The 24,971-nt window shown below is 46.8% G+C and overlaps 1 protein-coding gene across 3 annotated transcripts in view; it reads left to right on the forward strand.

Annotated features, from left to right (window-relative positions):
• The first annotated feature begins 4,494 nt into the window (after positions 1 to 4,494).
• YLPM1 (YLP motif containing 1) overlaps positions 4,495 to 24,971 on the forward strand; it is an 83,463-nt gene continuing 62,986 nt past the window's right edge. For all 3 annotated transcript variants that reach the window (XR_011384926.2, XM_051826234.3, XM_070065276.2), the window contains exon 1: positions 4,495 to 5,551. Coding sequence is in view for 2 of the 3 variants with exons in the window: in XM_051826234.3 (XP_051682194.2) it covers positions 4,682 to 5,551 (870 nt within the window). In the remaining variant the exon portion in view is untranslated. The remainder of the gene's footprint in view (positions 5,552 to 24,971) is intronic.

The raw sequence follows: 24,971 nt of genomic DNA on the forward strand, positions 1-24,971 counted from the left end.
CCCCCCATGTTTCTTTTCTTTTCTTTTTTTTTTTTTTTTTAATTTTTTTTATTTGACAGGTAGAAGTATAGACGGTGAGAGAGAGAAAGACAGAGGGAAAGGTCTTCCTTTCGTTGGTTCACCCCCCAAACGGCTGCTACGCCCGGCGCTGCACTGATCCAAAGCCAGGATCCAGGTGCTTCCTCCTGGTCTCCCATGTGGGTGCAGGGCTCAAGCACTTGGGCCATCCTCCACTGCCTTCCCAGCCCACAGCAGAGAGCTGGACTGGAAGAGGAGCAGCCGGGACTAGAACCCAGCGACCATATGGGATGCTGGCACCGCAGGCGGAGGATCAACCAAGTGAGCCACGGCACCCTCCCCCACCATTTTTCTTTAAGTTTCAGCTGTTGATATGGCCAACATCCAGGCTTTCCTAAACTGTGCAGATCCATTGGGAATGGTTAGAAGGACTGACTACTTGGCAATCCAGGTTACTTACAGCTTTTCTAGGATAAGATGGGAACACAGCTCCATGGAGAGGAAGAGGAAGAAGCTCACATCTAGCCAGGTTTCTGGGAATCTAAACACTACTCATTCAGAATCCTGGTGAAAAGCCTGCCCAAGGCACACAGGCCCCATAGCAGATAATCCGCCTGTGGATCCTATTGTTCACAACAGTATAAATGGCAAGAGCTTTATGGGATTTTTTTTTTGAGACTTATCTATTTATTATTTGAAAGCCAGAGTTACAGAGAGAGAGAGAGAGAGAGAGAGAGAGAGAGAGAGAGAGAGAGAATCTTCTATCCCCTGGTTCATTCCCCCAATGACAGCAACGGCCAGGGCTAGGCCAGGCTGAAGCCAGGAGCCAGGAGCCTGGAGCCAGGAATACCATATGGATCTCCCACGTGGGTGCAGGGGCTCAAGCACTTGGTACATCTGCTGCTGCTTTCCCAGGCACATTAGCAGGGAGCTGGATTGGCAGCAGAGCAGCCAGGATAGGAACAGGAGCTCATATGGGATGCTGGAATAGGAGGCAGTGGCTTAACCCTCTGCACCACAACGCTGGCCCCTAGCAGGGGTTTTTATTCTACAAAATGTCATGCAAGTCGTCAGCCCATCAAATATACCCTTACACCAGCTAGTCAATCAAATGCTACCTCCTGCTCCTGAACCTAGGCTGAGACCCAGCAGGAAGGAAATGCAGCTGGGACATACACCTTATCCTGAGAATTTCAATGATCTACATCTTCTCCTGTTAGTGGCACTGACAACGAACAGCTGGCCGCCTCTGGGATCTTCTGCACAAACCCTTCGGTGTGATTTGTGCTCCAAATTATCCCTTCGTTCATTTTCAGTCTTATTGTTTATTACTTTTTGCAATGTAGATGAGTGAAATGAGCCTCTAAAAATGGACCTGGTTGGTCTTGTGATGTGGAGTGAATGTTGCTAAGGTGTCAGGAGGAGAGCACTATCCAGTGAGGCTCCTCTTAGTGTTCTGGAGACAGGGACGCCATATAATGAAGTTCGCTGTGGTTTTTGAAAATTAAGTAAACCTCAGAAACCACTGGTGCTCCTCCCAGTCACTACCCTTCTTCCTTCTCCCCAAAGGAAATCACCACCCTCACTTCTGTTGTCATTTTATTTTGCTGGGGCCAGCTCCATGGCATAGAAGGTTAAGCCTTTGCCTGCACTGCCGGCATCCATGAGGGTGCTGGTTCAAGTCCTGGCTGTTCCACTTCCCATCCAGCTCCATGTTCAGTGTGCCTGGGAGAGCAGCAGAGGATAGCCCAAGTGACTGGGCCCCTGAACCCATGTTGGAGGCCAGGAATAAGCTCCTGGCTCCTGGCCTCAGCCTAACTGAGTCCCAGCCATTGCAGCCATTTAGGGAGTGAAGCAGTGCATCTCCCCCCCCCCCCACGCCTTCTAAAAAATAAAGTCTCTAAAAAACAATAATTTTGTTTTGCCACTATTTGAACTGTATGTAAAATCACTGTACAATAAACACCAAGCTGCGGTGCTGACGGGACCGCAGTCCCTCTGAGACCTGGAGGGGACTCCTCCCCGGTTTCTCTGACCTGTTGGTTGCGTTCTGGCAATCTCCGGCTTTATTGTGCAGTGGTCAGCTCTGGTCTCCGCCCTCATCATCCCATGGTGTTCTCCCTGGGTGTCTCTGTGTCTTCACATGGCTACTCTATGATAAGAACATGAGTTATATTGGATTGGGGCCCATACTTTTCAAGTATGACCTTATTTTGACTAATTACTTCTGTACCTATCCTATTTGCAAATAACGCCACATTCTGAGGTACTGAGCGTTAGAATAATCAACATATCTTTCTGGAGAGACAAAATTCAACTCTTAACAGAGGTGATAGTAGTGGATGCTTGTTCTTGATCTTCATGGGAAAATATTCAACTTTTCACCCATAAGCATGACCTTTGCCATAGTTTTTTAGTAGATATTCTTTATCAGATTAAGCAGGTTCCCTGTATTTCTGGCTTGCTAACGTTTAAATTAAGTTTCAAATTAAGTTTTAATTTGAAAAATGTTTAAATATTTGTATTTATAATTTATTTATAAATTTATAATTTATAAAATGTTTAAACTATTATCTGATTAGTCAGTTCAAGCTAATACAATTATTTGATTAGATTAAGAGATTATTTGGAAGTCAGAGTTACAGAGAGTGAGGGAGAGAGACAGAGAGATCTTCCATCAGTGGTTCACTCCCAAGACGGCCACAAAGGCCGGGACTGGGCCAGGCTGAAGCCAACAGCCAGGAACTTCATCCACGTATCCCATGTGGGTGTAGGGGCCCAGGGTCTCAGGCCATCTCCCAGTTTTTTCCAGACCATTAGCAGAGAGCTGTATTTAAAGTGGAGCAACCTGAATACAAACTGTTGCACACAGGGGATGCTGGCATTGCAGGCAGCGGCTTTACCTGCTATGCCACTGTATTGGCCCCTAATTTGAAATTTATAAAATTCTTTTTCCACGGGGCTGGCACTGTGGTACAGCAGGTTAATGCCTTGACTTGAAGTGCTGACATCCCATATGGGTGCCGGTTCAAGACCTGGCTGCTCTACTTTCTGTCCAGCTCTCTGCTGTGGCCTGGGAAAGCAGTGGGGGATGGCCCAAGTCCTTGGGCCCCTGCACCCGCGTGGGAGACCTGGAAGAAGCTCCTGGCTCTTGGCTTCAGATCGGTGCAGCCAATTGGGGAGTGAACCATCGGATGGAAGACCTCTTTCTCTCTCTCTCTCTCTGGTTCTCCTCTCTCTGTGTAACTCTGACTTTCAAGTAAAATAAAATAAATCTTTAAAAAAATTCTTTTTCCACATCTAATAAGATGACTGTGGTTTTCTTCTTTAGTCTATTACTATGTGAATTACATTTACTTATTCATTTATATTTCAGAAGAGAATTTCAATCCAAAAGTTAAAAATACAACTCTGGGATTTCTGGGTTGGGTAATGTTCTATTTCCTGATCCGTGTACTGCTTCCTGCTAATGTAACTAGGAAGGCAGCAGGATGGACCAACTAGTTGGTCCCCTGTAACCCTTGTGGGAGACCTGGGTGGAGTTCCTAGCTCCTGGCTTCAGCCTGGCTCAGACCTGGCTGTTGGAGCCATTTGGGGTGTGAACCAGTAAACAGAAGACTCTGTCTTGCCCTCTCTCTGTTGCTCTGCCTTTCGAATAAATAAACAAATATATTTTTTAAAAAATCTGTTTTGTAGTTTTTGTCCCCCAGAATTCATTTTATCAGCTTTGCTTCTCAATAATTCATTCAAGCCAAAGAAGGAGCTGTTTAGTGTTATGCTGGACATTTTTGAAAGATTATCTCCTGGTAATCTTTTCTAGACAATCGCTGTGGCTGGTTTCTGCTATCTTTGCTTTAGCTCTGAGGGTCTCCGACGTGGATTTGTGTGTGTGTGTGTGTGGGTGGGTGGGTGGATTCTAAAGAATTCTTTCTCCTCTTTAACACCACCTGCAGATGCTTCCTATTGTATGCCCGCAGGAATTGGTGCAGTCTTACATTCCGCCTTCGAAATAGGTTCCATTCTTCACAACTTTGTCCCCAGTTGGATTTTTGGATAGAACTGAGCTAAGTCTATCCATTTAATGTGGGGAGAACTGGCATCTTTTCACTCAGGACCATGGGAAACCTACCCATCATTTCAAGTCTGAGATTCTGCAGATTTCTTCATATAAGCGCTACATATTTACTGGAGTTGTTTCTCGTTGTTTTGTGTTTTATGTTGTTGTTGCGATTGTTGCTATTGTGAATGGAACCTCTTTTTTTTTTTCATTCAAAAATGAACCCGTGGAGCGGTAGGATCTCTGTCCCCCTTTCAGCTGAGAGACTCTATGGTTCCTCGGTTCTATGAGAACATTCGACGCGCGCCTGCATTATCGGACCCTGACGGAAGATGGCAATCGCGAGTCAGCAAGTAATGGGCCGCTCTATCTCGCCTTTGTTCTCCTCTCGCTGCTCCTGCGCAGGCGTAGTCGGTCCAGTCCCGTCCCCGCCTTCCCGGTCGCAGGCCCAGTTCGGTAGCGCCGGCGCACTGGCGCGCTCCGTTTACACGCTCCGGGGCCTGTAGGCGCCGCGAGTTCCGGCTGTCGCCGTCGCCGCCGCGGCTCCTGGAGGTCGGTTGCGACGAGTAACGGCGTCAGGACGGGCCTTGCGCCTCTTTTTTTGATATGTACCCGAATTGGGGCCGGTATGGCGGTAGCAGCCACTATCTGCCGCCGCCGGTCCCGCCGCCGCCTCCGGTGGCGCTTCCTGAGGCCTCGCCGGGGCCCGGGTACTCGAGCTCGACGACTCCCGCGGCCCCTTCCTCTTCGGGCTTCATGAGCTTCCGCGAGCAGCACCTGGCGCAGCTCCAGCAGCTGCAGCAGATGCACCAGAAGCAAATGCAGTGCGTGCTCCAGCCCCACCACCTTCCTCCGCCCCCGCTGCCGCCCCCGCCGGTGATGCCCGGGGGCGGCTACGGAGACTGGCAGCCGCCGCCGCCACCGATGCCCCCGCCACCCGGGCCGGCCCTCAGCTATCAGAAGCAGCAGCAGTACAAACACCAGATGCTCCACCACCAACGAGACGGGCCTCCTGGTTTGGTTCCGATGGAGCTGGACTCTCCCCCTGAGTCTCCCCCTGTACCGCCCGGGTCCTATATGCCCCCCTCTCAATCCTACATGCCCCCGCCTCAGCCGCCACCCTCGTACTATCCCCCGTCCTCGTCTCAGCCCTACCTGCCTCCCGCTCAGCCGTCCCCGTCGCAGTCCCCACCTTCCCAGCCCTACCTGGCGCCCACCCCTTCTTACTCCTCCTCCTCCTCTTCCTCGCAATCCTATTTGAGCCATTCCCAGTCCTACTTGCCCTCTTCTCAGGCGTCTCCCTCCCGCCCCTCCCAGGGCCATTCTAAAGGCCTGCTCCCCCCGCCGCCACCGGCCACCCCTGCTGGCCCTAAGACAACTGTCCGGCAAGAGCCTCTGGACAGCGGGGCCAAGAACAAGAGTGCTGAGCAGCAGCAAGCCGCCCCTGAGCCAGATCCCTCCACGATGACTCCACAGGTAAGAGGGCTTGGTCCCTACAAGGCTCTAGGCGAACAGGCCCGGGGGGCTTTAACCGGTGCTTAGCCTGATTCCAGCACACAACGACCAGCTAATTTGCACTCCAAGAGTGGCCTGACTGGACGGTGTGTTACTAAAGGAACAGTGTTGGAAGATGTGTCTGCACACCGCAGAGTAGTGGGCTGGCTCCAGAGTTGCTTTTCAGGTTTATTGCTTGATTTTCTTTGCCCAGCCAACTACACGTCCTGTTGCCGCTGCAGAGGGCCTTGCTTTGGAGTTGGGCTTTCACTACACTTTCCATTTTCGAGGAAGCATCACAAGGAAGCTCCTCACAGGGCTGACCCTTAAATGCATGGAAATCCATGGCCAGTCTGCTTTTAAAACAGCAACGACGGCATTCTTTAGGGGCCCAGGATAGCTGTCAGCTTCCTGAATCAAGAGGTCTCAGCAAGCCAAGGCTGGAGATCTTGTCAGGAGCATCCTGATAGGCTTAGAGCTACACGTGCAGTACATAGGTGAGGCTGTCTGCCAGGGCTGTGTTGGTCCATTGTGGGAATTCACCTGTACATCCTTTTCTCCCATTACTTGCGAGATAGTTTTATGACCTGACCAGTTTATTTCATTTAATTGTTGCTGCCACTCACTTCAAAGTAATAGCTGTGGAATTTGGCCAAGGTAGAGGAAAGTTTAGTGAGAGAGCCCTTCCTGCGAACTTCTGCCCGCAGAGCAGCGGCTGACAGGGTCATGGAAATAAGTAAATTTCTCTGTAAAGGAAGGTAGGGCTAAAGTGGAATAACTCATTTATTATGATTTCTTAACATAACGCTTCTAGCTGTTACCTATGTTACAATTGCTAAGGCAAAAAAGAAAATCTTAGAAATACAAGCTCAGCTTTGCGTAGGAAAGCTTTCCACAAGATGGGGATGCAGGGTTTGAATTTCACGTGTTTGGCATTAGAAAACGAGGACAGGAGCAGTGGCTTTGTGAATGATGCTTGGCACAGCATCAGGAGAAGACGCTTGCGATTCTGTTCTACGAACAGTAGAGTAAGTGGTTCTGTCGGCCCACACCAAATCTCTACCATCCCACTGGGTTGGTTCCCCCAGGTTGCTCTGTTATCCAGTGCCTTTGTTGTCAAACTGTCAGAGTTCGTTCAAGCCAAAATGTGACATTTATAGCCTTGTCTCTACTCCTAGACTGCTTTTCTGGCCTTATAGAGAAACACATGAATTATATTTTGGGAGTTTTAAAAACTCCGTTTGAAAAGAAGAGAGAATATAAGAATTGCACATCCGCTAGTTCACTCCCCAAATGCCTACAACAGCCAAAGCTAGGAGTGTTTCTGACAGTTTTTGGAGAGGAGAGTATGTGTCAAACTGGGTCCCGATATAAACACCCACCATAAACACTGCTTTTGGTTTTCTGCCCTTGTACCCTTGTGTGTGATGATCTTTATTAAGTGCCTTAAATATGCATATTCTATGCCTTCATTCTGGTTTTAAAGACTTACTTATTTGAAAGGCAGAGTTACAGAGAGGGAGATCTTGCTTCCACTGATTCACTCCCCAAATGGCCTCAACGGCTGGGGCTGGGCCAGGCCAAAACCAGGAACCTGAACTCCATGCAGGTCTCCCACGGGGGTGGCAGGGGCCCAAGCACTTGGGGCATCCTCTGCAGCTTTCCCAGGCACTTTCACTGGGAGCTGGATTGGAAGTGTAGCTGCCGGGACTGGAACCAAAGCTCATATGGGATGCTAGCGTCTCAGGCAATGTCTTAACTTGCTGTGTCACAACACTGACCCCCGTACCTCCATTCTGAAAGGCAGAATGAAAGTGGTAGAAGATGAGGATTAAGGGTGAGTGTATATGGACCAGGTCAAGAAAGACCTTGTAAACTTGTGGCTCTTTTAGCTTTGTGTAGAATTCGTCCCAACTCTTTGACAGTAGAGTTGGATCTGTTTCAAGGCCATCTCCAGTAGCAAGGTCTCCATGAAGCCTTACCTGACCTTACCCATCTGGTTTGGTTCTTCTCTTCAGATTGGAAGTCCCTTGCAGACAGGGACTGTTTTGCTTATTTTATTAATTTCCTTTAGCACCTAGGATAGTGCTTTGCAAATTGTAGACTCTGCACAAGATTTGTTGGAGACACAGAATTTGTCATGCTCTAAGCTTAAAATACTTTGGTTTATTATATGAAAATCTTTTTTTTTATAAGTTTTATTTGTTTATTTGAAAGGCAGAGTGACAGAGGAAGAGACAGACGCAGAGTTCTTCCATCCACTGGTTCAATACCCAAATGGCCACAACAGCTGGGGCTGTCCCACTCTTTTTTTTTTTTTTTTTTAATGTATTTTAAGTTATACAAGTTTCATATATTTCATATATACAGATTTAGGAACATAGTGGCACTTCCCTGATACCCTCTCTCCCACCCACATTCCAATCCTTCTTCCCTCCCCCTCTCATTCCCTCTCTGAATTTTTACAAAGATTTATTTTCAGTTTACTTAATGATTGTATAGTTAACCCTACTCTTAAGAGTTCAACAAATAGTATGAAGAGGAAAAAAAGAACACTGTCCCTCAACAAGAGAGACAAGGGCTATGAACATCATTGAATCTCTAAATGTCTATTTCACTCCAAAACATTACACTTTAGGTACTCTGAGTTACCTTGGATCAGGAAAACATGATATATGTCTTTTGGGGACTGGCTTGTTTCACTAAGTGTAATGGTTTCCAGTCGCATCTATTTTGTTGCAAAAAACAGAATTTTTTTTTTTTTTTTTTTACAGCTGAGTAGTACTCCATAGTAGTACTCCATAGTACTATATATCCATATACCATAATTTCTTTATCCAGTAAATAGTTGATGGACATCTGGGTTGATTCCATATCTTAACTATTGTGAATTGTGCTGCAATGAATATGGCAATACAGGTAATTCTTTCATAATGATTTCTTTTGCTTTGAGTAAATTCCCAAGAGTGGGATGGCTGGATCATATCGTAGGTCTATGTTCAGATTTCTGAGGTCTCCATACTGTCTTCCACAGTGGTTGCACTGGCTTACATTCCCACCAACAGTGGATTAGGGTACCTTTTTCTCCACATCCTTGCCAGCATTTGTTGTTTGTTCATTTCTGTATGAGAACCATTCCAACTACAGTGAGATGAAACCTCATTGTGGTTTTGATTTGCATTTCTCTGGTGGCTAGTGATCCTGAGCATTTTCTCAAGTGTCTGTTGGCCATTTGGATTTCCTCTCTTGAAAAATGCTCAAGTTCTTTGCCCATTTCTTACCTGGATTGTTTTGTTGTTGAACTTTTTGAGCTCTTTATAGATTCTGGATAGTAACCCTATATCAGTTGCAAAGTTTGCAAATATTTTCTCCCATTCTGTTGGTTGCCCCTTCACTTTGTTGTTGTTTTTTGCAGTACAGAAGCTTCTCAGCTTGATGTAATCTCATTTGTCAGTTTTGGCTTTGATTGCCTGTGCTTCTGGTATCTTTTCCAAGAAGTCTTTGCCTATGTCAGTTTCTTGCCATTTCTGCAGTGTTCTCTAATGACTTGATGGTACCGGGTGGTAGATTTAGTTCTTTGATCCGTTTTGAGTGGATTTTTGGGTGCGGTAGTTGCTAGATTCATACCTGTGCATGTGGAGATCCAGTTTCCACGGAGACTGGGCTGTTCCGAAGCAAGGATCCTGACACTCTGTGGGTCTCCCTCATGGGTGGCAGGGGCGTGAGTACTCGGGGCGTCTTCCACTGCCTTCCCAAGCAGATGGGCAAGGAGCTGGATTGGAAGTGGAGCAGCTGGGACTCAAACTAGGGCTCCCATATGTGATACAGGCAATATAGGCAACAGCTTAACCCGTTTCACCACAATGCCAGCCCCAGACGATAAACATTTCTTCATGCCAGTACTAATCTCTGACAACTAACCCTTCTGCATACCTATTTTATTCATATTTTATGTTTGGAATATGTCATTACAATTTCTTTGTGGTAAAAGTTTAAAAATACACAAAATAGAGAAAGTATCATGATCTGCCATATATATCCCAACTATCAAAATTTTGTCACATTTACTAGTTTTAATTGGTCATGTTTACTAGCTTTAATTGTTGCTTCTGAAATATTTTAAAGCAAATCTTAGATTTTGTGTCATTTCATTCCTCCTTTTCTTAGATTAACATGTAGCACCTAACAAAGTTAACAGTTTATTGGTATCCTCTAACACCAGATTCATTCAGATTTCCCCTATTGTCTTATACTATTGGAATTAAAAAATAATTCCTTGGTATCATCCATGTTAAAATTTTCCAAATTAACTCAGTAATGTTTTCTTGGTTTGTTCAAATCAGGATACATACAGGGTATAAAAAAAGGCCCTTTGAGGACTGGCATTGTGGTGCAGTAGGTTAAGCTGCTGCTTGTGACATTGACATCCCATATTGGAGTGCAATACTGGTGGCTGATCTAGTTCCCATCCAGCTTCCTGCTAATGTGTCTGGGAAGGCAACAGAAGGTGGCCCAAGTACTTGGGTCCCTGCCACCCACATGGGAGACCAATATGGAGTTTCTGGCTCCTGGCTTTGGCCTGGTCCAGCCCTGACTGTTGCAGCCATCTAGAAAATGAGCCAGCAGATGGAAAATTTCTCTATGTCTCTCCCTTTCAAATAAATAAATAAATAGGGGCCTGGTGTTGTGGCATAGCAGGTAAAGCCGCCACCTGCAATATGGGTATTCCGGCCGGTTTGTGTCCCTGCTGCTCCACTTCTAATACAGCTCTCTGCTAATGGCCTGGGGAAAGCAGCATAAGATGGCTCAAGTACTTGGGTCCTTGCCATCAATGTGGGAGACCTAGATGAAGCTCCTGGTCCTGACTTCAGCTTTGCCCATTGCAGCCATCTGAGGAGTCTAGCAGTGGGTGAAGATCTTGCTTTCTGTCTCTCCCTCTCTATGCAACTCTGACTTTCAAATAAATAAATAAATCTTTAAAATGAATAATTAATTAAAATAAATCTTAAAAGGAAGACTTTATGTAGATGATTTCAACTCAGCACCATAGGTATTTTGGACTGAATAATATGGGGTGGGGGGCGGGCTTGTCCTATGCATTATAGGTTGTTAGGAGCATCCCTAACCTCTACTCACCAGATATTAGTAACAGGCCTCCAGTCTGACAACTGGAAACCCCCTGGGGGCAAAGTCACCCTTGATTAAGAAACTATTTATAGGACTGGTGCTGTGGTGTAAAGTTTAAGCCTCCACCTGCAGTACTGGTATCCTATGTGGGCACGAGTTCAAGTCCCAGCTGTTCCACTTCCAATCCAGCTTTCTTCTAATGCACCTGGGAAATCAGCAGAAGATGGCTCAAGTACTTGGACCCCTGCACCCACGTGGGAGATCTGGAAGAAGCTCCTGTCTCCTGGCTCTGGTCTGGCCTAGCTCTGGCCGTTGCAGCCATTTGGTGAGTGAACCAACAGAAGGAAGATCTCTCTTTCTGTCCCTCTTCTGTATCTCTGCCTTTTAAATAAATAAATATATCTTAAAAAAAAAAAACACCCAACCACCTGGATCATTCTTTTTTTTTCTCTCTCTCTCTTTTTAAATTAATTTGAGAGGTAGAGTTAAAGAGAGAGAGAGGGAGATACACACAGAAGGGTCTTCTGTCTGCTGGGTCATCACCCAAATGGCCACAACTGCCAGAGCTGGAAGGATCCGAAGCCAAGAGCCAGGAGCTTCTTTCGGGTCTCCCACGCAGGTGCAGGGGCCAAAGCACTTGGGCCATCTTCTGCTGCTTTCTCAGGCCATAGCAGAGAGCTGGATCAGAAGAGGAGCAGCTGGGACACGAACCAGTGCCCATATGGGATGCTGGCACCACAGGCAGAGAGCAGAGCTGGCCCCCCGGTCTTATTCTCTTTTTCCACCTCATTGAACTTGATATAAAGTCTGTCAGCTGTCCTGTAGGATGTCCCACATTCTGGATTTTTCTGCTTTCTCCTGGTGTCATTTGACTTGTATCTCTCTTCTGGTTTTGTGTGTGTGTGTGTGTGTGTGTGTATTAGAATTTAATTCTGAAGCCTTATTAAAGTTCAGCTCTGTTTTAGCAAGTGTAGTTCATAAATGATGCTGTGTACTTCATTACATCCCATCATGTGGCACACAATGTCTGATTGTCTCAGTGTTCAAGTGGCAAGATTGGGTTCAGGAGGTGGCAGTCTGGTCCCTCTACTGTGAAGCTTCTCATCAGTCTTTTTTTTTTTTTTTTAAGATTTATTGATTTATTTGAAAGTCAGAGTTACACAGAGAGAGGAGAAGCAGAGAGAGAGAGAGTGATACAGAGAGAGAGGTCTTGCATCCTCTGGTTCACTCCCCAGTTGGCCACAGCAGCCAGAGCTGAGCCGATCTGAAGCCAGGAGTCAGGAGCTTCTCCAGGTCTCCCATGTGGGTGCAGGGGCCCAAGGACTTGGGCCATCTTCTACTGCTTTCCCAGGCCATAGGAGAGAGATGGATCTGCGCCACAGCGCCGGCCCCAAGAAAAACGTTCACTCATAAACTAGAGCTATTTGGTAGACATATAGTTAGTATAGGAAGGACAAGATAAATACTTGATATTTTTCCATTTGTTTTCCAGTTTTCTAAGTAAACTGTTAATGACTTAATGGAATATGACTTAAAAAAAAATCTGTTTTATCTGTTTGAAAGGTAGGAGTTAGAATGAGAACCAGAGAGGTCTTAGATCTGCTGGTTCACAACCTAAATGGACATAGTGGCTGGAGCTTGGCCAATAGGAAGCCAGGAGCCTTGAGCTTCTTCCAGATCTCCCAGGTGGGTGTAGGGGCCCAAGCCCTTGGGCCATCCTCTGACGCATTCCCAGGCACCTTAGCAGGGAGCTGGATCAGAAGTGGAACAGCCAGGACTTGAACTTGCGCCTCTATGGGATGCTGGTGCTACAGGTGGTGACTTAATTCACTGTACCACCAGACACTGGTCCTGGAACATGTCTTTTTTTTTTTTTTAAGATTTATTTATTTTTTGAATAGCAGAGTTACAGAGAGACAGTGCAGAGAAAGAGAGAGAGAGAGGTCTTCATCCTCTGTTTTACTCCCCAGATGGCTGCAGTGGCTGTAGCTGAGGCAATCCGAAGCCAGGAGCCAGGAGCTTCCTCCTGGTCCCCCATGTGAGTGCAGGTTCTCAAACACTTGGGCTATCCTCTGCTGCACTCTCAGACACATTAGCAGATAGCTGGATTAGAAGTAGAACAGCCAGGACTTCAACTGGCACCCATATGGGATGCCAGCACTGCAGGCAGTGGCTTTACCCACTATGCCATAGTGCCGGCCCCATGAATGTGTCTTTTTAAAATAACTTCTGTGTATTTAAAAGACTGACTGGGTAAAGTAGATAGCAGCAATTTTTCATGAATTGTGATTTTATTCTTTTATTCTCAGGATAACTTATTTTGGTGAAGCTGTTGACTTTGCTTAGAATTTTAGAGGTATCATTTTTGTGGGTGATCCTGTGCCTGGCTGGGAGACTGCCTGCCTAGCCCTCGCAGGAGGTTAAGGAGGCATGACACAGGCTGGCACCACGGCTCAATAGACTAATCCTCCACCCTCCACCTTGCAGCGCCGGCACACCAGGTTCTAGTCCTGGTCAGGGGCCGGATTCTTTCCTGGTTGCCCCTCTTCCAGGCCAGCTCTCTGCTGTGGCCAGGGAGTGCTGTGGAGGATGGCCCAAGTACTTGGGCCCTGCACCCTGTGGGAGACCAGGATAAGCACCTGGCTCCTGCCTTCAGATCAGCATGGTTTGCTGGCCGCAGCGCACCGGCCACGGCAGCCATTGAAGGGTGAACCAATGGCAAAAGGAAGATCTTTCTCTCTGTTTCTCTCTCTCGCTGTCCACTCTGCCTGTCAAAAAAAAAAAAAAAAAAAAAAAGAAGGCATGGCACACCGTGCCTCCCAGGAAAGACCCTAGTTGAGGACTCAGCACGTTGAGACCCAACATGACCTGACTACTGGCAAGTGGCAAGGACCCCAGGTACATTTCCCCCACCCCTACTTCCTTTTGAGGGGCCTTGCACTTGTGTGTGTGTGTGTGTGTGTGTGTGTGGCCTAGACCCATAAGACCACCTGGAAGGCTACGTAGGCTACATGACCTTCAAGCTGATTGGAGAAGCATAGAGGTGCCAGTATCGGCTTTATTCTGTAGAATTAGTGTTACTACCCTGAACTAGCTACTCCCCTTTGCTTGCCCTATAAAAACTTGTGCCTGATTGTTAATAAATGGACATGTTCACCAAAACTGTCTTCGGTGCTTCTTGTTGAAGAACACCATTGCCCCACCATCCTGACAGTGTGGGCCTCACAGGGCCTCGCAGGGACCTGGATGCCTAGGCATGGGTGGGCCCCTCTCTGCTAGGTGAGAGGATATCTGTCCCATCCTGGAGGCCCCCACCACTTTTGTCGGCTCCTTATGTGGATTTTCTTTTGCTCCCCTGAGATTGCCCCATGGAATTGTTCTGTCTGTGATCCTATCCTCCTAGCTCGCTCTTTCACTTCCTAGTTGGTTGCTTACTTTTGCCCCTACCTATGGGCCAGACCCTGAGTAAGAACCCCAGGCCTACGCTCTTAGAGGCTTTGTTGGAAATTCATGGCCTTAAACTAAAACAGAAGGAAGCTGAAAAGTTTTGGGAAACCTCTGCAGGCATGAGTCTGTGGCTTGAGGCAGTAGACATTTATGATCTCCTCATCTGGGAGAAGGTTTTACAAACCGCCCAGTGGTAAGAGGTGGATGCCAACATACCTGTCCCCCTCCAGTTTTACCCTACCGTTACTACCATCTTGCCCCCTACTGCCATTTTCCTGACATCCATGCCACCAGCCAGACCTCTGTTTTCATCTCAGATGCTACAAACATCTACTGAGTTTCATCAGCCGGTTCCCCCTCCCCTGACTTAGACAGTGATTCTGACTTGGAGCCTCTCCACTGGACCAATGATAAAAACTCAGAGACCGTGGGCCTGATGGCGGACCGAACAGGAAGGGTGACCTTGGCTTCCGCTCCGCCCCCCACCCCGTCTTGCCTGAGCCTCCCCTTCCCCCCATCCTTGGCCCCTGTTAACTTGGCCATCAGTTCCTCCTTCTGGGGGACAGGGAGAGCGGCCTCCTTTTGGTGTCTGGACCCCTCCCTTGTTATCTCCAGTTCCCCCCGAGGCTCCATTCAGGTCCCACTGGGCCAGTCCATACCACAAGTCTTGCCCCGGCCAGCATTACTGCTTCCTCTTCCTTGCTGCATACCTACTATGCCCTTGCCCCCTGCTGCTCAGGTTCCTTGGGGCTGCTTTCCACCTGGGACCACTTGCGCTGTGTCCCGCTGTGGGGCTCTGACTCTCCACTGCTTTTCGGCCCACTGCCCCCCACCACCCTGCCCTGAGGATCTGAACTTCCCCCTCAGGTCAGTTCACCCGAGGCCTTCCCCATCAATACTCTGCCAACCCCTCAAAGCCCCGTGAGTGGTATCCCTGTGATATTTCCACTCTTAAGGATCTGTGCAAGGAAGTACGTAAAAATGGCCCTTGTGCCCCTACACTGAGCAGCTACTAGCCCATAGCCGTTGGTCTTAACTGCCCCCAGGACTGGAAGGATCTTGCACAGGCCACTCTGGAGCCCACGAACTTTCTAAAATGGAGGGTCTTTTATTATGGTGAATGCGAACAGCAGTCAGTCCACAATTTGTGAGCTGGGGGCCCCTGCCAGGTTGCTCAGAGTCTTAAGGGGGAGGGCCCCTGGGGTTAGACCCCATCATCCAGGCTGAAGCCCCCGCGATTCTTTGAACAGGTAAAGCTTTGTGCCCTCTGAGCTTGATGTAAACTGCCGGTAGGAGGGGCTCCGGTCAATCTCCAAGGGCTACGTCAGGAGGCCTCTGAGGATCTTACTGACTTATTTACCAGAGTGGAACAGGCTGTACAGGGCAAGGTCACTCATGAAGAGGCCAAGAGGGCCCTGATCTGTGACCTATGTGGGAAGGCTTAAACAAAGAGCACCATGGTGTGTGATTGCCCCAGTGTGTTTGAAGTCATTAGATGAGTGGATTCTAGCATGTCAGGATATTGGGGTGCACTCTTCACAAACCGAGAAGCTCACCCAGGCACTTAAATGCCCAGATAGAGATGCTTTCCCAAGCTCTGACTGCTGTGGTGTGGGTTCAGGACCCCGTGGGAGCAGGTGGACCCCCTATATGCTGGGGCTGTGGGGCACAGGGCCATATGCGATGTAATTGCCCTGCCCCAGTTTCTCTGGGTCGCACCCCACAGCCTGTTCCTCAGACTGTTCCTCCTTCCTCTTCCACTCCTTGTTCGGTGTGCCTTCACTGTAGGAAGGGCAATCACTGGGCAAAGGATTGTAGGTCCCAGTATGACAAAGGGCAAACCTTTAAACAGGCATCAGGGCATCCCCCGGCCCCGTCACCCCAAGGGGGACCGTCTTGCTGTCCGAAACTGGACAATCCAATCAAATGGGAATAGGTGCCCCTGGGGCTTACTGGACCATTCCTCTGGAGTCACAGATCAAACTTTCCATAAATGGTAAGGTCTTCAAGGGCATAGCTGATTCAGGGACAGATGTCACCATATTGAGAGAGGAGGAATTTCCTCCGGGTGGAAAACTCTCCAGGGCCAAGTCTCACCCTCTGGAGAGCTGCTAGCAATGACACTGAAGACTCTTCATGGGCCCAACCCAGTTGCCTCTGGTTTGATGGAGGAACCTGACCACCCAACTACTCAGCACACTGAGACCCACACAGGACCTGACCGTTGGCAGGTCCTGTTATATAATGATCCTGTTATAACAATGAGAAAAGGTTTTGCTTGTGACTTTCCAGAGATCATTCCACAGCCTTTGTGGATACCAGCCTGAAATATCAAACCCTGGACCCAAGTGTCTGAAGGCCGACCCTCTGACAAGCCAACCTCGGCCACTGATGAAGAAACACTGAAAGAGGAGGAAGCTTGTTCCCTCCCAACATGGGGTGACATGGGGGGACCTCAAGGGTCTGATGGACCAAGCCCAATGCCTGTCCCCCAACCCCAATCCAACGGGTTCGCTACTGGTGGTGCTGATCTATGCAGCTGACGTCAAACTCTCAGGCTGCCCATGACGAGGCTGGGTCCCAGGATGGCTCCAGTGATTTGGCTTCCTGTCCAAATACACAGTAACTGAACTGGACCCTGAGACCAGCCCTTCAAGGATGCTGGCAGGCAGCTGGTAGACTAGACTAAGAGGGCCCTTGGACTGAACATCGCTGCTATTATATCCATTGTCACTATGGTAGCTTGTGTGGCCATCACCACAGTTACCCTTGTCAAACCATGTGCCTCTAGTGTGATGTTTGCTTCATGGATATTTGTGTCACCAATGTGCCTATCTTGATATCATAACTTGTCAGCCTATATCAACGGTCCTTGGGATGGGGAGTTTTCTCAGACACTCTTCAATTTAACCCAAAACTTAATGCCACCTGTGTTTCTATCCTGGCAGTTACCACCTTTACACAGGGATTGGCTGATTACTGGTGGGGACTCATGAAATTTTGGTTCCATTCCTGTGCGTTGATTACTACAGCATTAGTTACTGTGGGTTGTGGCTTATTGATCTGTTTTTTCGTGCCATGCTAAGCAGGGTCACATCTGCTGGGTGATGTGAAAGGCTGCTCTGCTGGCTGAGATTTTGGCCGTAGAGATAGTCTGCTCTAAAACGGGGGGGATTGAGGGGTGGATGTGAGTGATTCTGTGCCTGGCTGGGAGATTGCCTGCCTAGCCTACGCAGGAGGTTAAGAAGGCATGGCACACCATGCCTCCCAGGAAAGACCCTAGTTGAGGACTCAGCACGTTGAGACCCACACATGACCTGACTGCTGGCAAGTGGCAGGGACCCCAGGTACATTTCCCCCACCCCTACTTCCTTTTGAGGGGCCTTGTGCTTGTGTGTGTATATGTGTGTGTGTGTGTGTGGCCTAGACCCATAAGACCACCTGGAAGGCTACATAGCTGATTGGAGAAGTGTAGAGGCGCCAGTATTGGCTTTATCCTATAGAATTAGTGTTGTTACCCTGAACTAGCTACTCCCTTTTGCCTACCCTGTAAAAACTTGTGCCTGATTGTTAATAAATGGACATGTTCACCAAAACTGTCTTTGGTGCTTCTTGTCAAAGAACACCATCACCTCACCATCCCAACGGAGTAGGCCTCGCAGGACAAGCCCACATCATTTATTTAATATTCAAGTATTTATGAACTGGCAACCATGTGCCAAGTATGGTGCTTAGTATTGGAGATGAAATGGTAAACGAGGTAGACATGGTACCTGCTGTGATTAACTTGTTCCAGTGGTGAAGGAAGACCTTTTTTTTTTTAATAGAAATCTTTTATTTAATAAATATAACTTTCTTAAGTACAACTTATGGATTATAGGGGTTCTTCCCCCATACCCACCCTCCCACTCCCAAACCATCCCACCTCCTACTCCCTGTCCCATCCCATTTTCCATTAAGATTCATTTTTAATTATCTTTATATACAGAAGATCAACTCTATACTAAGATTTCCACAATTTGCACTCACACAGATACACAAAGTATAAAATATTGTTTGAAGACTAGTTTTACCATTAATTCTCATAGTACAACACATTAAGGACGAGTCCTGCATGGGGAGCAAGTACACAGTGACTCCTGTTGTTGATTTAACAATTGACACTCTTATTTATGATGTCAGTGATCACCCGAGGCTCTTGTCATGAGCTACCAAGGCTATGGAAGCCTCTTGAGTCCACAAACTCCGACATTATTTAGACCAGGCCATAATCAAAGTGGAAGTTCTCTCCTCTCTCCTCCCTTCAGAGAAGGGCCCCTTCTTTTCACCAGGATCTCACTCACAGAGATCTTTCATGTAGGTCGTTTTTGCCACAGTGTCTTGGCTTTCCATGCCTGAAATGCTCTCATGGGCTTTTTAGCCAGATTCGAATGCCTTAAGGGCTGATTCTGAGGCCAGAGTGCTTTTTAGAGCATTTATCATTCTATGAGTCTGCTGTGTATTCTGCTTCCCATGTTTGATCATTCTCTCCTTTTTAATTCTATCAATTATTATTAGCAGACACTTGGTCTTATTTATGTGATCCCTTTAACACTTAATCCTATCTTTATGATCAGTTATGAACTTAAACTGATCACTTTAACTAGTAAGATGGGATTGGTACCTGCCAACTTAATGGGATTTGGAGTCCTATGGCAAGTTTTTAGCCTCACCCTCGGGTAAGTCTGAGGGAACATGTGCTGAACTGTACATCTCTTCCCTCTCCTACTCCCACTCTTATTGTTAACAGGAATCATTTTTTTTTTTAAGATTTATTTATTTATTTGGAAGAGTTAAACAGAGAGGAGAGGCAGAAAGAGAGAGGTCTTCCATCCTCTGATTCACTCCCCAACTGGCCACAATGGCCGGAGCTGTGCTAATCTGAAGTCAGGAGCCAGGAGCCTCCCCCAGGTCTCCCTTGTGGGTGCAGGGGCCCAAGGATTTGGGCCATTCTCCACTGCTTTCCCAGGCCATAGCAGAGAGCTGGATCAGAAATAGAACAGCTGGGTCTCAAACCGGTGCCCATATGGGATGCTGGCACTGCATGCAGTGGCTTTACCTGTTATGCCACAGCACCAGCCCCAAGGAAGACATTTAATAAGTAATTAAGAAAAGTACAGAAGGCTGTGGGATTGTAAAATGTGAAATATTACTAGATTCTTCCATAAGGAACTGGAAAAGGTGAACTATTGTTTTTTTAAGCTCACTGTTGTATTCACAGTGCCTTGCAGAACAAGTATTTTTATAATGATTGAGTATACTGGAGCTCTAATCTAATTGAAGAGTTCTTCCTTTATAAAGTGATATTTAAGTAAAACCCAAAGAAAGTAGAATTCAAAGAGTTAAGTTCCATAAGGCTCACTGAAGCTCCGGGAGAGAGGAGTGGGCATGAACCAGGTCAAGGAAGGCCTGTAAAGAATTTATTTATGGCATTAGGGAACTATTGAAGGCTTTTGTGCAGGTGAATGTCACAGATGGGCATACTTGAAAGCTCACTGTGCTTGCAGTGCAGAGAGTAGATTGAAAGGAGCAAGAGTGATTTAGAGAGAATGGTAATTGAAGAAAACCAGGCAAGAGATAACAGGGGTTTGGACTTGGCTGGTATTAGTGAAAATGGAGAAAAGTGGGAAAACTAGAAATGTTCAACTGCCAGAATTAAGTTGGAGTTTGAGTCATTGTGGAGAGGGAGGCTTCAAGGATGAGTCCTAGGTTTCTGGAGTGGGCTGTGGGTGGGTGGTGGTCCCATTTACTAAAGGAGGAAAACCTTGAGGAGGAGGAGGGACAGGTCTGGGGATGAGGAGAAAATGATGAGTTCAGTTTTAGATATACGGGGTTTGAGTTTCTTCAGATATCGAGGCCAGGTAGAAGTTAGATAGAGGTGTAGAATCTAGGAACAACTTCTGGAAATCATGATCGATTCGTGAGTCATCAGCACGAAAAAGGTATATGAAAATACAGAAATAGATGAGGTCTCCTGAGGAGTGCTTGCAGAGTAAGGGCAGAGGTTCAGAAACATCGACTGGGTGCTGTTGCTGTGGTGTAGTAGGTTAAGCCTCTGCCTGCAGTGCCAGCATCCCATGTGGACACCAGTTGGAGTCCGGCTGCTCCATTTCCAATCCATTTCCCTGCTAATGTTCCTGAGAAAGCAGCAGAGGATGACCCAAGTGCTTGGGCCCCTGCATCCACGTGGAAGAAGCCCCTGGCTTCCTATCAGCCCAGCTCCAGCCATGTGGCCATTTAGGGAGTAAACCAACAGATGGAAGACATTCTTTCTCGCCCTCTCCTTCTCCCTCTCCCTTCCTCTGCCTCCCCCCTCTTCCCTCTCTTTCCCTCTTTGTAACTCTGCCTCTCAAATAAATAAATAAATAGTAAAGAAAGAAAGAAAGAAAGAAACGTTGACCAGCTCTTCCTCCACCCCCACCCAGAGAACAACAGCTAGGAGAACCAATGGAGGCAAGGCCAAATATGTAGATGGGAAATGAAGTGGCCACAGAAGTGAAGGGAAGATGCCTCCTAGGGAGAAGAGGGTGGTCAGCTGTGTCAGATCCTGCAGGAGAGTGCCTCAGAGCTGCCTGTTGAGCTTACTGACGTGTAGATTGTGTTGACTTTGGCACGAGCAGTTTCATAGTGACTGAAGCCATATTGCATTGATAAGAGGAATGGTGGAAAGTAAGGAAATGGGGATGGTGAGTATAGACCATTTTAGCAAGATGTTGGATTAAAGGAGAATGACAGGTGAGGGCAAGAGCTGGAGGAAGAAGTGAAAAAAAGCAACTTTTTTTTTCATTAAAGATTTGGACTTAGTGTATCTTGTGATCCCAATTCCTTGAGTGGATTGTGAACCTCAAAAAATAATTTCAGTCAAATGTTCTCAATGAATTTCTAAAATGGTAATCTAGTTTATTATCTTACCAGGTTTTTCTCTGTTTTAGAATATAAGACAGAGCATTCAGTATTACAGGCCTTTACAGTAATCAACTTGTATAGGCAAGGGAACTTTCCAGAGTGACTCTTTAGAACATTACACACAAACAGTCTCTCCTTTACATTTCCCCACTCTAGAAATCAGTTAGCAACTAGGTTATTGCTGTGCCGGTAGCAAGCAGACAGTAAGCGTTTCCTGGATAATTTACCATCTTCTTTTTTTTTTGACAGGCAGAGTGGACAGTGAGAGAGAGAGACAGAGAGAAAGGTCTTCCTTTGCCGTTGGTTCACCCTCCAATGGCCGCCGCAGCCGGTGCGCTGCGGCCAGCACACCGCGCCAATCCAATGGCAGGAGCCAGGTATTTATCCTGGTCTCCCACAGGGTGCAGGGCCCAAGCATTTGGGCCATCCTCCACTGCACTCCCTGGCCATAGCAGAGAGCTGGCCTGGAAGAGGGGCAACCGGGACAGAATCCGGCGCCCCGACTGGGACTAGAACCCAGTGTGCCGGCGCCGCAAGGCGGAGGATTAGCCTAGTGAGCCGCGGCGCCGGCCCATCTTCTTTAGTAATATTATTTGTAGGATAATATTTGTAGGACATTTTAATCCCTTCATTCAGGTTCTTTTTAAATGTGACAAATGTCATGATTTTCCTCTACCTGTGAACCCCTGTGAGATGGAGTTCTCTGAGACAATGGGATATTCAGAACTGACTCCTTGTCTGCTGTCATCAAGAAACTCAGGCTCATTTTTTTCTTTGTGTAGCAGAGATAATCAGCCTTCTCTTGGGGTCACCAAGGACTTTTCTGACTGGTGGCATCAGTATTCATTTGTAGAGCTTCAGAATTAGTTGTAGGATTGAATTAGATCTGATTCCCGCTTATAAAGTTCTTACTAAATAGATACTGACTTACAAAGCATATTGTCAGTGAATCAACAAGTACTTAACCCTGAACTGCCCCTGAGACAAAGATGGGAAGCATGAGAATAGGTGGGTACAAATTGATGAGGAGTCTAGCCCTGTGCGATCTCTTTAGCTGTTGGCTGCTAGTTTGCGAAAGCTTGCATCTTTGTATCTCTTAGGGTTACTATCAAAGCAACTAAAACAAAGGAAACTTTAAACTTCTGTTTGAAAGAACATATTTTTTAAAAGCTAAAATATAGGCCTAATGATATTTTTAGTATCTTAAAATAATAGAAGATTAAAAATATTTTAATTCTACATAATTTTTTTAAAGGTGTATTTATTTATTTGAAAGGCAAAGCTACAGAGAGGCAGAGACAGAGAGAGAGAGAGGACTTCTATCTGCTGGTTCACTCCCCAGATGGCCACAATGGCCAGAGCTGAGCTGGTCTGAAACCAGAAGCCAGGAGCTTCTTCTTGGTCTCCCACACAGGTGCAGGGACCCAAGGACTTGGGCACCTTCTTCTGCTTTTCCAGGCCATAGCAGAGAGCTGGATGGGAAGTAGAGCAGCCAGGACTTGAACTGGTGCCCATATAGGATGCCAGCACTGCACTGCAGGTGGCAGCTTTACCCGCTAAGCCACAGTGCCAGCCCCCTACTAAGACAACTTTTGTTTTTCCTCATGCAACTGGAGGATTTTATAATGAATAGGATAATAAAGATTCTGCAGTTTTTTTCTGAGGGGTGAGATTTTAATTAGTTGGTACTTATTTGAACATTCCATTTTTTCCTTTGTTTTGGTTATAAGTTTTTAAAAAATATTCTTTATTTGAGATATTTGTGTTCTGAATTATTACCTAGTCATTACACCTTATATTAAAAAAAATGATTTATGTATTTCTTTGAAAGAGACAGCGAGCTTCTGTTAACTGGTTCACTCCCTGAATGGCCACAATGGCTGGGGCTAGCCCAGGCTGAAGGCAGAAGCCTGGGTGGGTGGCAAGGACCCAAGCACTTGGACTGTCAGTTATGCTGGTGTTGCAAGCTGTGGTTTTACCCCCTGCATTGTAACGCTGGCCCCCTGAACCATCGCTTCTGTGGAAATACAAGGTTAAATTCCTATGGGTCTCTAGCCATCTTTTCATGAACCAGTCAATACGTATTCTTGTTTATAAGTGTTTCTATTTAAAGGTTCCTTATTATATCTTTTTTAAAAAGTATATTAACCTGGAACCTTATGGCCAGCAGTGCTGAAGAAAGCTTACCTAACATGCATTTTATTCATGAAGCATCACAGTCTTCTTGCCCTTAGGAACACGGGGCAGCCCCTCAGCGCCATGCTTGAGGGCCATTTTCTTTTTCTTTTTTTCTTTTAATTTTATTTATTTGAGAGGTAGAGTTACAGACAGTGAGACGGAGAGACAGAGAGAAAGGTCTACACTCCGTTGGTTCACTCCCCAAATGGCCACAATGGCCAGAGCTGCGCCGATTTGAAGCCAGGAGCTTCTTCCCGGTCTCCAAGGTGGGTGCAGGGGCCCAAGGACTTGGGCCATCTTCTACTGCTTTCCCAGGCCACAGTAGAGAGCTGGATCAGAAGAGGAGCAGCTGGTACATGAACCGGCGCCGGTGCCCATACGGGATGCGGTGCTTCAGACCAGGGCGTTAACCCACTGCACCACAGCACTGCCCCCACGGGCCATTTTCAACAGCAGAACCAGCAGCAGGTGTGGAAAGTGCGGCACTGAGTAGACCATAGAATGGATGCTTACCTATAGCAGGAGAGCTGGGACAGAAGCCAGGGCATCGCTGTGCTCCAGGCCACACATGGTTTTTGTGGCCTTTTGTATTTTCCTAAATACCTAAAAAAGCTCAGTGAATATTGATTTTGGTATTAGAAATAAGTCTTTGCAAGTAGGCAAATTCACAAGTACAGAATCCATAAATAATGAAGTTTGTATTTTCTAATATTTTCCCACACTGAACATATTGTTTGTATTTATTTATTTTTTAAAGATTTTGTTTTTTATTTATTTGAAAGAGTTACAGAGAGAGGTAGAGACAGAGAGAGAGGTCTCCCATCCGCTGGTTCACTCCCCAGATGGCCACAACAGCCTGAGCTGCACCATTCCGAAGCCAGGAGCCAAGAGATTATTCCAGGTCTCCCACACGGGTGCAGGGACCCAAGGACTTAGACCATCTTCTGCTGCTATCCCAGGCCATAGCAGAGAGCTGGATCGGAAGAGGAGCAGCCAGGACTAGAACCAGGGCCCATCTGGGATGCCAGCGCCTCAGGCCAGGGCTTTAACCTGCTGCGCCACAGCGCCGCCCCCTGTATTTTTTTTAAATGGAAGTGTAAAGCAGGGTTCCAGAAAATTAAATTGCAGTATAATTAGGAAGATAAAGCTGAGGCTGTAAAAATAATGTACAAAGGTTCTTCAAAAATTTTTGGGAAAATGGAATTAAAAAATAAGTTAGTGTGGGCCATACGCATACCGCACATGGGACTGTGTAGGTTTGAGCCCTGGCTCTGCTTCAGATCACAGCTTCCTGCTAATTCTCATCCTGGCAGACAGTGGTGATGGCTCAAGTACTTGGGTCTTGCTACCCATATGGGGTATCCAGATTGAGTTATAGGCTCCTGACTTTGGTCTGGCCCAGCCTTGGCTGTTGTGAGTATTTGGGGAGTGAACTGGTAGATAGAAGATCTGTCTTTGATTCTTCTACCTTTCAAATAAAATAAATAAATAAAGATGGCCAAGTTCCATATTGAAGTACTTGAGTTTGATATCCTCTCTCACTCCTGACTTCAACTTCCTGCTAATGGAGCCTGGAAAGCAGCAGTGATGGCTCAAGAATTTGAAGTTTATATTTTCCTGTCACTCATATGAGAGACCTGGATTGAGTTTCCCATTTCTGGCTTTGGCCTGACCTAGTCCTGGTTCTTGTGGCCATTTGGGGAGT

This window comes from Oryctolagus cuniculus, chromosome 20 (assembly GCF_051225735.1).
Source record: "Oryctolagus cuniculus isolate XC-2025 breed Fujian yellow rabbit chromosome 20, ASM5122573v1, whole genome shotgun sequence".
Taxonomy (NCBI): domain Eukaryota; kingdom Metazoa; phylum Chordata; class Mammalia; order Lagomorpha; family Leporidae; genus Oryctolagus; species Oryctolagus cuniculus.